We start from the raw sequence: 15,497 nt of genomic DNA, 5'->3' as shown, positions 1-15,497 counted from the left end.
ATCCTTTATGAAGAAAAGCCGTTTTGAGGTCTGGCACTGCTCATGGGAAAAGGAAAGAGGGAAGAAAACACCTCTGTGTTCCCTTATGATAATCTGCCCATCCAATTAATGCCAGCTGTGCTTTCTTCAGTAATAACCAGCAAGGGGTAGATACTTGCTCAGATGCTGCTGATTCTGGATGTTGATTCTCAAGCTGTTTGCGGGGCCTGTCCGTTCTGTGCCCGCTTTTATTGATCTCCGGGAATGTGAACAGGTGTGCGCTGCTGACCGCATCAAGGATTAGTCTTCTGTGCTTGTCAAAGGGAAATAATATTGAAGCATTACAGTCGTGTGACGCATCCCCAAGCATAGCTCCAACTTTGTCTGCTGTAGCAGAGTTTCAGCAGATAGACGTTTGTTTCAGAAAATTTGCTGATGGTTCTTTTGACTCCTGTTTCTCAAACTCTCGTACGACCCATGTGAAAGCAACTGTCTCTGGGGGAGAGAAAAGCAAGAAGAGGAAGGATAAAATCCCTTTGGCTTCCTGAGCCCTGAATGTCTTTATAAATGACCATTTTTTAATAAAGGCATATGAGCTTGTATTGCTTTTACACAGTGAAATGTAGTAATAGTTGACCTTACAGTAATGCCTGTCTAAATCAGGCTGCAATGACATAAAAGGCTGGATGGGACAAACTACAGTAGTTAGAGTAACCGTTAATAACTCTTTAGCGCTGAATTGAAGAGGAACATATGTATCTTACCGCTAACCACAATAAATGTACTGTTACCACTAAAGGTTAAGTGATCCAGCTGGAACTATGTCCTGTAGACTTTGCATCCATTCATTTTAAATAACAGAATAAAAGCAGCCATTTGTTGAAATCATGTTTTCAACTGATCATCGAGTAGTCTATGGCAGCATCTACCTCTGATCTTTTTGGTAGGTCATGATTGTCATTACCACAGCTTTGACGTCACCCCTATTTGCATAGCGTGAGAGTAATTATAGTTCTCATGTGCTGTTGTCATGTTAGGAACTGTGGGTCTGCTGTTACGTACGTGTGCATGTATCTATGGGCATCCGTTATTTTCTCACTTGAAGGTGGGACGGGCGATAAAATCAGGTGTAACTGAGTTTGGTTTTGTGTAGCATCTGCAGGGAAGAGTGGTATAAAGACAGATCGTATTGCTGTGTGCTTGTGGGCTGCATGAAATGCTTGGGTTGGGTATAAGAACACCCCACCGACTGTGTCATGAACTTGGTGGGTGTATGTATGTCATCTTTGTCATAATGCAAAGACACAGGCTGAAAATCCATTGTCCTGTCTGTGCTTTAAGCTGCATTTCCAGGGTCACATTTAGTGTAAGCTGGCCTGGAGCTGGAAGAGCGGAAAGCACGGCACGGCGCAGCTCACTAGCCCCACTGCTTAAACACGAGCTTAGCTCCCACAGTGTGACCAGTGGTTTTTGAAAGAAATACCAAAAGAAGGGCACATGGCCATCTTGGTACGTCATTTGGCATGACTTACCTTTTGACAAAACAGGAGGGAAATTTTAGCAAAAGGTGTCTTTTATTGGCCCATATGCAGAATTGCTGGGCACAACAGCAACTGCTGACATCAGCGGTTCTGGTACTCTTGTGCCCATGGAGTATATAAAACTAAGGGTATAGCTCTGAAAGCGCAGAATTTTATAAGGAGGCTCTTTGTCAGGGAAAGGGAAAGATGGCAGGAAGGACGGGTGTGCCTGCCTAAGGAAAGCTGAGCTACAAGTGTTAATAATTATATTATAGTAAAGCAAAAGACTTTCATGGCTCTATAGTGCAGCGAGACAAATAATACACGCATTTTTGATTGGTTGTGGTTGTTTTGTTTTGTTTTAAGAAGTTTTAAAAGTATACTGTCCTTTAGGGAATCATAGCTAAAAATGCCTGTTTCAGGAATACAAACGGTGGGCACCTATCTCTGAGGAAGGAGACTGTCGATATAAAACAATACTAAAAACTTTGATTATTTGAGTCAGCCTTCTACAGAACCAAGTTGTAGATATCAGTGTGCATCGCTTCCAAGGAAGTCTTCTCTTTTTTCCCTATTTGCTTGCTTGACTTTGTTGTCGCTCATTTCACTTGGACAGCAGGGGTTTACTGCTAGAGAAGATTAGTGAAACTAACTGTTGCCGCCGCAAACAAGGCAATCTGTAGGAAAGCCAGAGAGGGTACAAAGAACACCAGGTTATGCCAGGACTGGAGACGAGCTCAGGGGTGGGATGGATAGCACTGGGTGATGATACCAAAGAAAAAGGGAGTTATGAGTGAGATAACTGTAGACTTTAATGTGTTCAGGGAAACAGCGTACATGGCAGAAAACTCACAATTACTTCTGAAATGTATGAAAGGAAGGAAATGTCTCAGATTTGTTTTTTAGAAGATTTTAGCAGTTAAAAAAGTCTTGTAAGGTGTAGTGGTGGAAGTGCTATTCAAGTTATAATCAGGCATGGCTGGCACCGGTAGGAACAGTTCCACCAAATGCGGACCCTAAGTGGAGGGCCCTCGTGGGCGTTTGCTGCTGCTCACTGAGTGGGTCCCCTCAAGCTGGCCGGTTTGTTCCTTGCTGGCGTTCCGCGCTCTGCACCGCGCTGTGCCCCAGGGACCTTCCAGCACGGCTGCCCGTGCTGCATGTGCGTGCCGGGCTGAGCTCCCAGTGCCTCGCCGGCCAGCCTGCACCAGCAGCACGGGAAGAGGGGCTACCCCTGAAATTGTGAATAGGGTTTGGTGGGGGCTTGTTTAGGGTAGGTGGGTCAGCAAGTTTACGGTTGTCACAATAGAAACTCCCCACGAACCTGCCAGTAATCTCTCAATTTAAAAAAATGGATCACATCCAGTGGGGGGTGGGAGGTGGTGGTTCGTTGTGGGGTTTTTTTCTCCCCCGAGGCAAAACGGAGCGTTAGAGAGAGCTGCAGAGGGTAGCACTGCGATATGGCAGTTTAGGTTATTCTGTGAGATGTTTCCTCTACCAAGGAGGATGGCAGGGGAGGGATTAGCTGCAGTGTCCCCTGCATTTGCTTTCTTGCGTAATTACGGGAAATGCATTAAGTGTGCAAGGGTATCATTGCTGTCCTGCTGTTTTATCATTTCTTTATGAGATAATGTTGATTTCAGCAATGAAATGCAAATCTAGTTTACAGTGCTCCTTTTTTTCTGTGTAACCGTTAAAATACGTATTGTAGATAGTACTGCTGGCAGTGCTTTTGAAACAGTCTTTGTCAGTTAATTTCGGCAATACGTGGTTTTAAATGCTGTTTAATGTGACCGCGTGAGTTTTATGATGGCCTACATGAATTAATTTTAACCCAACGTGCATGTTGTTACCATTTTGGCTGTAATTTGATCAAGTCATCGTAAAACCTTGGAATCAACAGAAAAAAAAATTTGGATGTGTCAAGAACATTTAATATATAGTGTGCCTTCTGTGTGCTGTGGCAAAGGGAACGTACAGTTATTGAAGTTGAGCCATCTTAACTATAATCATGAAATTCTTTTTAACGCAGGGGGCTAACGAATACTTCTTGGAATGTAGATGCGAATAGATTTTGTGTTTGGAGGGTGTGTTTCTGTTTACTTCTAAACAAATAGTTTGTATCGCTGGAGATAAAAGGGCCCAGAATTTTAACAAGACCTGTTATAATTAGCCCCAACGTAGATTATAAACAGCGCCATTTACTAAATGCTGGGGCTCCAGCAGCAATAAAATACATGCAAGAATGGCAATAGATTTCAGCTAGCGAGCGAGTTCAAACATCAGAGCAAGGCCAGCACTAGCAGAAGTTGTCTTCTTTTATTGTTCTCTCTTTAATTTATCTCGCTTTCCTGTGTAAACTGCTCACTGTTGTGCAAAGAGAGGGTGTGTGTTAACTTTGGTGACATTGTGTTACTCCCATTAAGTAACGCTGCGCACAGGGATTTTTCAGCGTGACTGTACTTAGGTGTTCCCCTCGCCAAACTGCGTGAGCCAAGTAAGGTTTCAGAACCAAAACCAAACCCCATTTCTACTTCAGGTGGTACGGCCTTAAATTCACCGTTGCAGTTAGTAAAAAGACTATATAGAAAAAAGACCATGAGTTTTTAATATATTTAGTATGAAAGAGTAAAGAGGTGGGGGAGGGGGTTTTATGCAATCTGTTCTCTTGCAGACAATAATGAAAATGCTGAGTTGGAGTAATGAATGAATGAATGTATAATGTCTAAAGTTTATCAAAATTGGAAGAATTCCTGAAATGAAGCCTCCTAAGAAAATCCTGTTCTGTCGCTGTTTTGCTTTGCTGTTGTCGCATGTCACGCATGAATGAAAATGCTGCATTCTCTGGGGAGCGGTAAAGCTTCTGTGTAGGTTGTTTATTTCCTTAATCCCTCCTTCTTCGTGATTTCCAATGTCAGATGTAAAATGGAAAGCCTGTAAATACAGTGATTATCATACTGATGATCACCTGCATCGGGGAACGCCCTGGCTGGCCGCTGTAACCCTAGCAGTCCCCACATGTTACAGCCACTTAGATTTTAACCTGACTACTTTATTAGAGACGTGAAGCTCAGTGTGAGGTGCCCTAGGGCTGCACAGATGGGTTCTGCTTGTTTCCTGTTCTCACTGTTATTGTGAATAGATACTAAAAGGTTCTCATCGCTTTTATCTGGTTAATTTACTTTGAACTGTCCCTGGCGTTCAGGGCCTGCCTCTCACATTTCTCACCATTTTGCAAACACCAAACCGTAGTCTCCAAATGCACGTTTGGAGCTTTGTTATCTTTTTTTACTAGAAGGGCCTTAATTCTTAGAGGGATGTGATGCTGAGAGAGGCTGGTCATAGGGGGCTGGAGGGGCACGGTCCTTACGGGGAGAAGCTGCTCGGGAGTTACTGGGAGGTTCAGTTGATAGGAGAGGAGAAAATTAAGATTGCTGTTGTTCTTTGGCGCGTTCAGACACCCTTAGATTAGAGGTCAACTGCAGGAAAATCTATGATTGTACGCTAGCGACCATTATTCATGTAGCCAGGCAGCAGACCAGGCTAAAAGATGACGTTCTGACAGGAAAATCCGAAGAAGAGATACTTTTTAACAAATGTGCAATCATTTATCCTTTCTTGTGGAAGGGCCGGGTGTTTCAAACCACATGTGCAATGCATGGGTGCTCCAGTACAGAAAATTAAGATTAATTCTCTTGAAAGTCTCCCATGTAAGGAAACACGACTTAACTGGAATAATTTTTATTTCATGTACTTGGTGTCCAGTTTCCTGGCCAAACAATAGTTTAGCACAGATGTTAATGTCCTGCTGCATTGGGACATTAAAGAAATCCGCTTAGGACGGATCAGTGTAACTTCCGACTTCAACTGCGCGACCCAAAACCTGAGGTTGAAGAAGTAGTCTAGCTACGCTGTGTAATTTTTAGTCTATCTTCTTATTCTCTGCCCCTTTATTGCTCCCTTGTTTCTCTTATTTTGGGGTTGGGTTGGGTTTTTTTCGGTGACCCGGTCCCGTTTGAGGCTCCCCCGATTGTGTTGCAGTTCATTGTAAGCGCATCACTTCAGAGTGGAAACTTGCAGGCTCCTTTTTTCAGACGAGCGTCGGCTTTGTTAATCACATGCTGGTTTAGGAAAACACTGCATGATATCTTTGAACCCTACACTCCTTCTTGACAGCCAGGCTAGCAAATGTCATTGACTGTGTGATGTACAAGAAGGAATTCAATTGTAAGTAAATTGTCAAAGTGGCTAACCTTGCCCGCACCCAATTGTCAGGACCATGATTCAGTTTTTCTGTCAACATCAGCTAAGGCTAACCCGGCCAGCCTTATGCTTCTGCGGCGAAGCAGCCTGAGGAGTTGTGCTTTTCAGCTTATCACATTTTATAAACCTCAACTTACTGTTGTTATAATCAATTGTACCCACTTCAGATTCCTCTGTTGCCCCCAGACTGGCGGATCGTGTAGGTCCACAAGTGTGTATTTTCTGCAGGCTGTCGTAGGGACACCGAACTTGCGTGGTTTGACACGGTGGTTGGGTTTTGTTTAGCTGGATCAACTCGCCGTTTGGGCTCCAGACTTACCCTTCTATTAATGTCACTTGGCAAAGATAATCTGGAAGAATGGTGAGTTAAACCGTGAAGACTTTGAGGGTTTTCTCCCATATTTGCAGCGTTAAGGTAGACAGCGAGTAGGGCGGAAGCATCGCTATTGTCTACTGTCTCCTTGCTTTTGTTTCAAAACAGATTTTAATTGCTCCGATTAATATAAATAAGAAATGAGGGCATTCTGATACCCTGATGTTGCCTCGGTTCTTTCAGGAAAAGAACATAGTTAAATTGCCTAAAGCAGTGATTAAGACATCAGAGTATTTTAAAACGCTCATCTGATTCCACCACAAGGGTTTGAACACATTTTGTGATCCAGTTTTTCTAACGCGCTGTAGATGACAAAATGTTTTCTTTTAAAATGGCTCGCTAACCTGTGTCCCATGAAGCGCCGTACATAAATGGAGCTACGATACAGTTTCCGTTAAAAACATGTCTGAGGGATATTTGGATATGAAGCAGTGGTTTCCTAGTCAGAGTCCTATCTCCAGAAGTAACTTTCCTTGCCTGGAAAAAAACCATACTGTACCTTCCTTATTTGAACTTGGGAAATGTGTTGACTTCGTACTGTTGTTGGGCTTGAGGGAAGGAGGGGGAAGCGTTTGGTGCGACTATCAGAATTGAACAACTGTATATGGGTATATTGAGATAATCGTGTAAAAGGAAAACTGGCTGAATGAGTTTCAAAATGTGTTATTTCTTCATTATCTAGCACTTTATAATTAACTGTTCTTTTTTTATTATTTCAGGAAGCTGCCACTTTTGCTAGAGAGCAAGGCTTTGAGGTGAGTTAACCCACAATTGCACACTAAACAGATCCTAAAGGGTTTTTTTCTTGCTGATAATGAAGTTCTTTTGGACAATGATTGATGTGCTATTATACTCTCCAAGCCTCGCAGCGGTTGCCATGGAAACTTGGCAGTCGTCATGGTTTCTTTGTTCTGCCAGCTCAGTGTTATGACGCACTCTGCTAGGTCTGCACCCAACATCGCCTACAGATGTTATTTATTGAATTTTGAAAAGCCTCTTGGGAAGCCGAGAGGTTGGGCACGGTTTCAAGCTGCCTCTGCAGATATGGGACCTGTCAGTTTGTTCAGTTAAAAAGCTACCTCATTAGCTGCATTACGCTCCGTAAGGATTCGCTGCCGAAGCAGTGGTGAAGCAAGACTAAATAGTGAAATAGAACACCGCTTAAAGAACTTAAACCCTGCCATATGCGGATTATCGTTATGCAAATGAATTTTAGCAAGGTTGTATATAAAATTGTTAGGTACTGATTAATGTAAACCGTGCCGCTACGAACAGCTTCTTTTAGAAGGGGTGGCGTGGAATTTGTGTTTCAAAACATATTGGAGTTGGTGTTTTCCATCTGTGCTCTAAAAATGTATGGTCCTCTGCTTTCTTGAAGTAAACGCTGTTGATTTTGCAGTGATTTTTCAGAGCTTTTGATTTCGTCTTCTGGAGGTATTTGTTTGAATAGCATCTCCCATTGGCTACACTGGGATAACTTCATCTGGAGAGCTATCAGCTATTGGTCTCTAATGCTGGATTCAAATAGGCAGCTTTTAAATACTATAATTAATGTGACAATGGTGGTGCTAATTTTGCAGAGAGTAAGTGATCTTACTGAAATCTGAATTGCAGAACTGCACACACATGAAGCCTTTTACATGGTGGTTTTTTCCACAGGAATAGGACCCATCATAATTGATTTGTTTGCAGCGTATAAGAATAGATAGGAGTTTGACTGCTCAACACCTATTTTGCATAAATAATAGAAGCCGCGCAATTCAAACCGCATCGCTGTAAGAACGTGCCACTTTTGTGTGTGGATGGTTGCACATGAAAAAAAAAAAAAAAAAAAAAAAGAGGGAAAGACTGACAGCTTTTGTTCTACAATTTAGATTTCTTTAGAACCCTACACCAGCAGGTACATCAATGCCATCGGTGTTTTAGATATTAAAACTGTGGGCTGTCCCATTTCATTTTATGTTTCCCAAATTCATGTGGCTGCTTTGTGGAAATCCAGACTTTTTATCACTGTCAATTTTCATTTGTATAATCTGTATTGTTAGCATAAAAATACACTTTGAGTTTATTCTATCAAATGAATGAATTTCACAGATGCCTCCAAATATAATATGAAGCATAACAAATTATTGGTACCCTCTGGTAGCTAGACAATAAAAAAGAAAGGAAGTAGTGTATTAAGTCTACCCATTCTATATTTTTATTGCCCCCTTGAGCTACAGACTTTGAATGTGCCTGGTTTAAATTCAGCTCTAGTGACAAACTGCTTTTGCTGGTGTCTGCTAACTACCATCGTATTAACCTTTCCATTAGTGCTTGCTTAGAGGTTTTAGCACAGTTCCTTCTGAACATCCTAAATCTGCCACATTTGATTACAGCATATCAGTAAAGTGCACAATGATTATGATCTTATCTCTTATTATCCCCTTGCTTGGCAACAACTCCCATGTCAAGTTTACTGACAGAGATGTGTAAAACTTGATAAGTGGCCACAGTCTTGTTTTCCCATTGTGCTGTGGAGGCATAAAAAAAAATCACACTACTAATAATCTTATGAAAAAACTTAGAGCTTCAATTAGCCTTTCAATTAAAAACAAGAAAAAACAAAGCTTGTATAATTGATTTTGTGATTTATATTGAGAAGAGAAAACTGGCAAAATATGGAAGAGGAAAGGAAAGGACTCAAGTGACCAGGGCACAAATCAAGAGGATAGTTATCCTGGAAGTGATGAAAAGTTGCTGGTAGCTGAATTTGAATCACAGCCTGGAAAGAATTTTATTTTTTAACAAAAACAATCAGAAATCATTTAGCATAGAGAATCAGTTGTGACTAGCTGCTTTTTTTTTTTTTTTCTTAAATCATCTGCTTTTCTACCTTCCAGTATATGTGGACTAGATGCATCTTTTAAACATGGACAGACTTAAGTATATCTGAAACAATTTCTGGGGGAAGGTAAAAAAAAAAAAAAAAAAAAGTACAATCAAGTCAACCTCAGGAAAAAATACACCTTTTTTGAAGAAATAAAATCTTGTCATAGGAAGAAGAACACACTTCCATGACACGAACCCGGGTTTTTCTTTGTAAGAGAAACCACATTCAAAGGAATTTTTATTTTGGTAGTTCACCTTGCCCAGGAGTCAGTTTTCCATTGAACTTTGCTGAGATACAAGGTATTTTTGTAAAATCAATCATGATATTTGAAGACCAATGTTTCCTTCATTTTATCTCCTGACCAACGCTTACTTGTAATAATCAAAAGTAGAACATTACTTCTGATGCAGTCTCTTCCTGGAGTGCGTCGGTGTTTTCTTTTTTGTGAATTTCATGTTCCATGACATTTTAAAACCATTAAATAAATAGTAAATTCACTGACTGTGAAGGCAGTGCTTCATCCTAATTGTATGTTGCAGTTGTCTCAGTAATCCATTGTAATAGTCACAGTTTTCATCCCAGGGAAGGCCTTGGACTTGGCTCCCCTTGAAGCGGTAGAACGGTTGTCAGTCTGGTTTAACTGGGTGTTTGTAATACGTTTCAAAAAACAAAATTGCCAGGACAAAGGTTTATGGGGGTTTATTTTTACAAAATGGCAACGCTGTTTGTTCCGTGTGAGAATTAGGAAAACGAAATCCTCCGTCAACATAAAACTTCGGGTTTGATTCTGTCTGCCAGCCCAAGCGCTGTGATGAAGGTAACGGGACAGCAAGTATCGAAGGGGTTAGCAGCAGCTGCCACGCAAAATAATCTTTCCTGTTGGAGGCAGAGGTCTTCTCCTAAGTAGGTATTGGTTGGGGAACCAGATCACAGAGTTTTGGTACCCTGGGCCAGATTTGGGTCTTAAAGTTAACGAGGTGCAGTGCCGAGGTCGGCTGTTCTCAGTGGATTTGTGCTTGTTTAGGTCAGAGCTGCGCTCATCCCAGCTGTTGCGGACCTGTGTGCAGGCAAAGATCCGGCGGCATAGTTTGAGCAGCAGTTTTAATTGTATGCAGTTTTTCACATACCTCTGTCTGCTCCTGGGATAGCTGATGTATGCTCTTTACACCTGCTGGAATGAATGCCACAGGCAATGTTTTTCAGGTGCAGCATCAATAGGCAAATCATGCTTTTGTGAGACTCGTATGCCGGATTTGTTAAATCAGACTTAAGTACATAATTGGGTATGTGTGAGCATCCTGTGAATCTGGGATATGTTATAGAGGCTTTAGGACCACAAACTGGTGCATTCAGCCATGTCTGTAGATACAGGATGTGTATAGGAAAGTCTCAGTAAGTGTGCAAGTGCGAGTCAGTGCAAAACAAATCTTTACTCATTACAGCTATTTGAAAATACTATATATATTCTGAACAGAAACAGGACGTGACAACGTTTCATGATATTTGCCTGACAATGAAATGAGGGCCATAGTTCTCTGTGGTCTTAAGCTGTAAATGTTTACATACTAGCATTTATTTACATAAATATTGACATATTTTAAAACGTCACATTTGTACCATCAAAATACAACATGATGGTAAGGTGGGGAGATACATTGTGGAAAAGTTAAAGCCTCCTCAACACTAAGGTTGCAGCTGTTCTGCTAGATAGGCTCTATTTTATTCTCTTCCTTTGAGTAATTGTAGTCTAGAAAGTGATTTTGGCTAAAAATGGCCAAGTTAATTCTCACAGAAGATGCTCTTCAGTTACTTTTAAAGCCTGCACAATCAGACGCGAGTCTCCAAATCACTCTGTTTTGAAATTTCTGCTTTTTAAAAAATTGCCTTTTTCCCTCTAAACACCTTCCTTCTACTTTTACATGCTCGTTATATATTCACTTCTTCCTGAAAACATATGTACTTTCTACCTTCTTTCACTATTTCATCCTTTACCATCATTCTTTACTCATCTTTTCCCTCAGGGTCCTCTTTCCCTCATATAAGTTCATCTTTATTCTTCCTTAAACTGAAGAAATCATCTCTTGATTGTGCCATTTTCTCCTATTATAACATCATCGTTTTCCTTTTAAAATTCAAAGTGCATGTAAATACATTGCACAAATATCTTCAAGCTCTTTGATTTCAGTGCCAGCTTTGCTCCACTGTAAATGTGCTTAATAAAGTCACTAGTAGCCACTTCCTACTTAGCAAAAACTAAACACCTCGCTGCTGTTTCCTTTGATCTCCACGATGCTTTATTGCATTTTCTAGTTCATGGATCTTTTAATTATCAAGGCCTGAAATAGTTCAGAATTTAGGTTAACCTTCAGAAGCCTACATATTAGTGAGCTGGAGGGCTGTAATTCTCCATCCGTCCCCTGTTCAACAGCTTGTGCCACCAGCTGATACCTGCTATTCAGAAATCTATTTTTTTAAAAAAAATAATTTCCAAAGAGAAGAGCAGCGATTTAATTTTTTTTTTTTTTTTTCCTCAAGCATCTTTAAGGGACTCCTCACCTTTTGAGAATTCGGGGTGAGATGGCCCCTGTTTGCTGTCCTCAGTCCATGCAGAGGGGTTCAGGGTTTTTCTCTTCCTTCCCTGGTGGAAGGTGTTGCCTTCTAGAAGCTGCAGTAACAGACTGAGCAGGAGGAAGAAAGAAATATCACAAGTGGGAGTGTAATATGTGGAAACAAAAGGCATGAGAGAATTTTAGAAAGAGGTAAAGAGACCAATAAGTAAGGGGAAATCATTTTCCTGTTTAGCAAATGTGCATAAATCAAGGGGCTCACTGACTGCCAGCGCTGGGGGGGAAATTAAAGGGAGGCTAGACAGTATTGCAGAAGAGCTAGATAATGTTCACATAAATTGATACTGGTAAACACACAGCCCAGGCATATTCTCTGTCCATAAGAAAGGTGAAGTGCTTGAAGATCAACAAAATTATCAAAAATGAGCAAGTAACCAGGACTGAATGGTGTGCAGATTATAGTTCTTGAAGTGCTTAACTGACCTGCTGATGCAAAATAATCAATCTCGTGTTAAAATCGGCAGCTGCAGTCAAAATGGCACATGCCGTACCTGGGTTTCACACTAACACTATATGCTGATGTCGGAAGGTAAAAATCAATTTATTAGTAATATAAATTAATCGTAACAGCTCTGGTAAATGACTTGAAACCACTCTGGACAGCTTTATAAATGAACTCTATTCATTATGCAGTTGTGTTAAAAAATTAGTTGGGATTCATAACGAGCAGGACACAAAAAGATGCAGAAAATATTGTTATGTTTTCATACATTCAGTGCTACGCCCTCACCAGATCAGCTATGTTTCATTACGGTTGCTTGTACGCAAGAGCAAACTGGGGAAAAAAAGTGTGGTGTTATTTAACACAGGTATGAATAAAGTGGGACATAGTAAGTAGCACAGAGAATAATTACAGTCTTTCTCACTTTCCTAATGTTAAAAAAAAAAAAACAAAAAAAAAACAAAAAATTAAAAATGATGGCAAGAAATAGGTTTACAAATGCCACATCTGTAGAACTTCCTGACTTGAGATGAATCTGAGAACAAAAGCTTCCCCCATAGCATTATAAGAGGATTTGATGCTGATACAAATAACAGAAATACCTATATTTAGATTAGATTGAAAACTTCAGTAAATTAGAAATCAAAAGTCCTTGCGTTTCATATCACAGGGCAACTATGAGAACAGAGAGGATAACATTCCCGTGACGAGTTGTGCCCCTAGAGTTTCTTGCATCGAATTAAACGGTTGGGACTTGTTGCTGTCAGGGACATTGGGTGGATGGGAGGCTTGGCTCAGCGTGCTGGTGTCTCTGTTCCTGGCTACGTGCGCCACGGTGCACGGATAGAGCCCCTTTAAAGCAAAGGTGCCTGACATTTTTGCCTCTTAGCCTTACTTCAGAAGAGCGGGGATGTTCTGTGCCCCACTGAATGTACCTTCCAGCCTTGGCTTCCCCGTGTGGCATGGAGCGCGGTGAGCACGGAGCGCACTCGCCTGGGCTCCGCACCCTGCACGGGATGCACGGTGCGGGCAGCTTACTGCTGACGTCAGGTGCTGCAGGGGACTTAGAAGAACAGTATTTGTAATCCTGCTGAAATCAGAGGGATTATAGTATTCTAAAACCTGGCTAAATTGGATGAAAATCAGGCCCAGAGTTTATCCATAGTATTCTCTTACCAATTTTATTTTTAATTTTATGATAGGTAAGGTTAGAATCCAGTCATCAGCAAAGAAAACCACTAATTGCTCATTAGGAAATGCTCTGTAATTCCTTTGTTAGTTTTGCAGCAATTGGAATAGCTGAACTATCATTATCAAGATTAAAAAGAATGGTCTGATAGTACTGCATAAACCCTTAGGAGAGTCAAGTATTCCTCCTTCTAAAAATCTTCCTCTGCTGGCAATAAACTCAGTTTTCTACCTAGCTGTAAGAAAATGATTCTCTGATCTGCTAATAAAGTTCTAATCTCTCACCACTCTGGTATGCTGGTAACAAGAATTTTCTTTCTCGCTGTTAACAGACCGAAGACATTAAGGAGATAGCCCGCAAGACACAAGCCCTGCCAAAGGCGAACACTAAAAGGCAACGAATCGTAGTTTTTACCCAGGGGAAGGATGACACTGTCATGGCTACAGGTATATTTTTCAAACCTCCATCGTCGCTCACTGTAAATATTCCAGTTAATCAATTACAAGTTGCGGATTTACAAATTTTAACTGTTCCGTGGTAGTCGGAGCATTTGCCTTGTGATGTTAGTCCACGTTCCTCATCTGTTGTGCTTTTAATTGTTTTAAGGTTCTGTATTTAAGAAGTGACTATTGCACAGGAATGCCTGGGAATTTAGTTCTGAACATCTTAAGTTCTTTTTTTTATATAACATAGATCTCAAATATTGATCCAGTTGGTTTTACTCAGATTTTTATGGTTTGAGATTTTATCTGTGTAGCCATCTTTGCTGCAAACAGGAACACGCTATGCCTGCTGAGAACAGCTGTGCAACAGCACAGTATATTTAAACATTTGTGAAGAGGAGGAAGTGAAATCCAGTACTAAGTGCATTTCCAGGCTTTTTTGCTTTGAGCAGAAAGTCTCGCTTTAGCTTTTCTCAGCCGTCTGCTCTTCTATTCTCAAAGGAGTACGTGGGAAAAAGGTGTTCTAGCAGGGATACAAGTAGTTTGGGCTGTCTGAAGCGATGATGTACGACGCACAGATTTAAGCGTTATAAACATGACTGCCTACCTTTTGACGGTCCCTTTAATTCTGTCCACCTCTGCTTCTAGACTAAATAAAGCTATTAAAAACATGTGCGGTGGCAAGCCATTTCAGTCGCTCATTCCTTCGCAAGGTAAGTTATTAGTCAGGGCTGAATTCCTCCTTTGGAAATCAAGTGGAGTTGAGGAAGCTCTGCACCTGAGGGACCGGTGCTTACTCATACGATACTTGCCTCAAAAATCAGAATTGGTTCAGACTGTGGCTTCAGGGCTGGGCGCTAAGTAGGTATGTCACAGCTCTATAGATCATCCTCAGCAGCAGTGTGAATGATTCCTCCGATGGTTTGCCGCTTCTCCTGTTATGGTAGCTACAAACTGGTTAAAAGGAAATAGAAAGCAGTCATTGAGAGCTGCGTGTGTTTATCTCACTGAATAATAATGGAAGTGTGGCTTCCAGAAAGTTACTGCGTTACGTGAACGGCCCATATGGAGGCACTCCACTGGAGTATTGTACAGTTGGCTGAAAAATAGCAGTATAAAAATGTTTTTATACATGAGCGAGTAATAACGGTAGTAAACCTAAATCTTATATGTAACCCTCCTGTGCTCTTATTTAATTTTCACTGTGTACTTATTTTATTCTTCAAACTGGAGTTGTTAACAAATCCATTAATCCCTTCTTTGATATTTTTACAACTGGGAGCTTATTTGAGGACTGACACTTGCTAATCTTAGCTGTTTGTTCGCTCTGAAATGAACTTAAATTAGAGAATGCACTTTATGTGCATGATAAATGCAAGATGGATAGAGAGTGTATGCAATGGTGTCAGCTACAAAAGCAAACATGATAAATGTTAAGGCAGTTTTGAGCCGTGGGATAAGCTATTCAGTGCACAAGCATGGCTGAATCTCTTTGCTATGTTGTTATTCATGGCAGCCAAATAAATGTCAATAATAAAAGAGAATTAAAGATTTTCATTTCCCAGAGGCAGTCCTCTAATACAGCTTGATCTTTCATTTCATTTGTAATTCGTTCTCATGTCAGGATGCAATCATTCGCCAGGCTCTGTGTGTCATGTTAAGTCATTTAATAATGATTAAGAACATAAAAATGTTTGGCCTGTGGGGCAATTCTCGAAAGAGGTACCAATTTGTTATTGTTTTCCCCCTTTTTCCTTCCTTTTGTGTGGATCATCTTTTTCCCACCTCCTCA

The 15,497-nt window shown here is 40.9% G+C and overlaps 1 protein-coding gene across 7 annotated transcripts in view; it reads left to right on the top strand.

Annotated features, from left to right (window-relative positions):
- The window catches only part of ADK (adenosine kinase), a 291,201-nt gene that overhangs the window by 235,587 nt on the left and 40,117 nt on the right, over window positions 1-15,497 (top strand). For all 7 annotated transcript variants that reach the window (XM_040606787.1, XM_040606784.1, XM_040606786.1 and 4 more), the window contains 2 exons: window positions 6,852-6,887; window positions 13,594-13,708. In XM_040606787.1, the coding sequence (XP_040462721.1) occupies window positions 6,852-6,887; window positions 13,594-13,708 (151 nt within the window). The remainder of the gene's footprint in view (window positions 1-6,851; window positions 6,888-13,593; window positions 13,709-15,497) is intronic.

Source organism: Falco naumanni, chromosome 9, assembly GCF_017639655.2.
Source record: "Falco naumanni isolate bFalNau1 chromosome 9, bFalNau1.pat, whole genome shotgun sequence".
In the NCBI taxonomy this organism is placed as follows: domain Eukaryota; kingdom Metazoa; phylum Chordata; class Aves; order Falconiformes; family Falconidae; genus Falco; species Falco naumanni.
The sequence above is the reverse complement of the archived record's forward strand: the minus strand, read 5'-3'. Positions and strand labels throughout refer to the sequence as shown.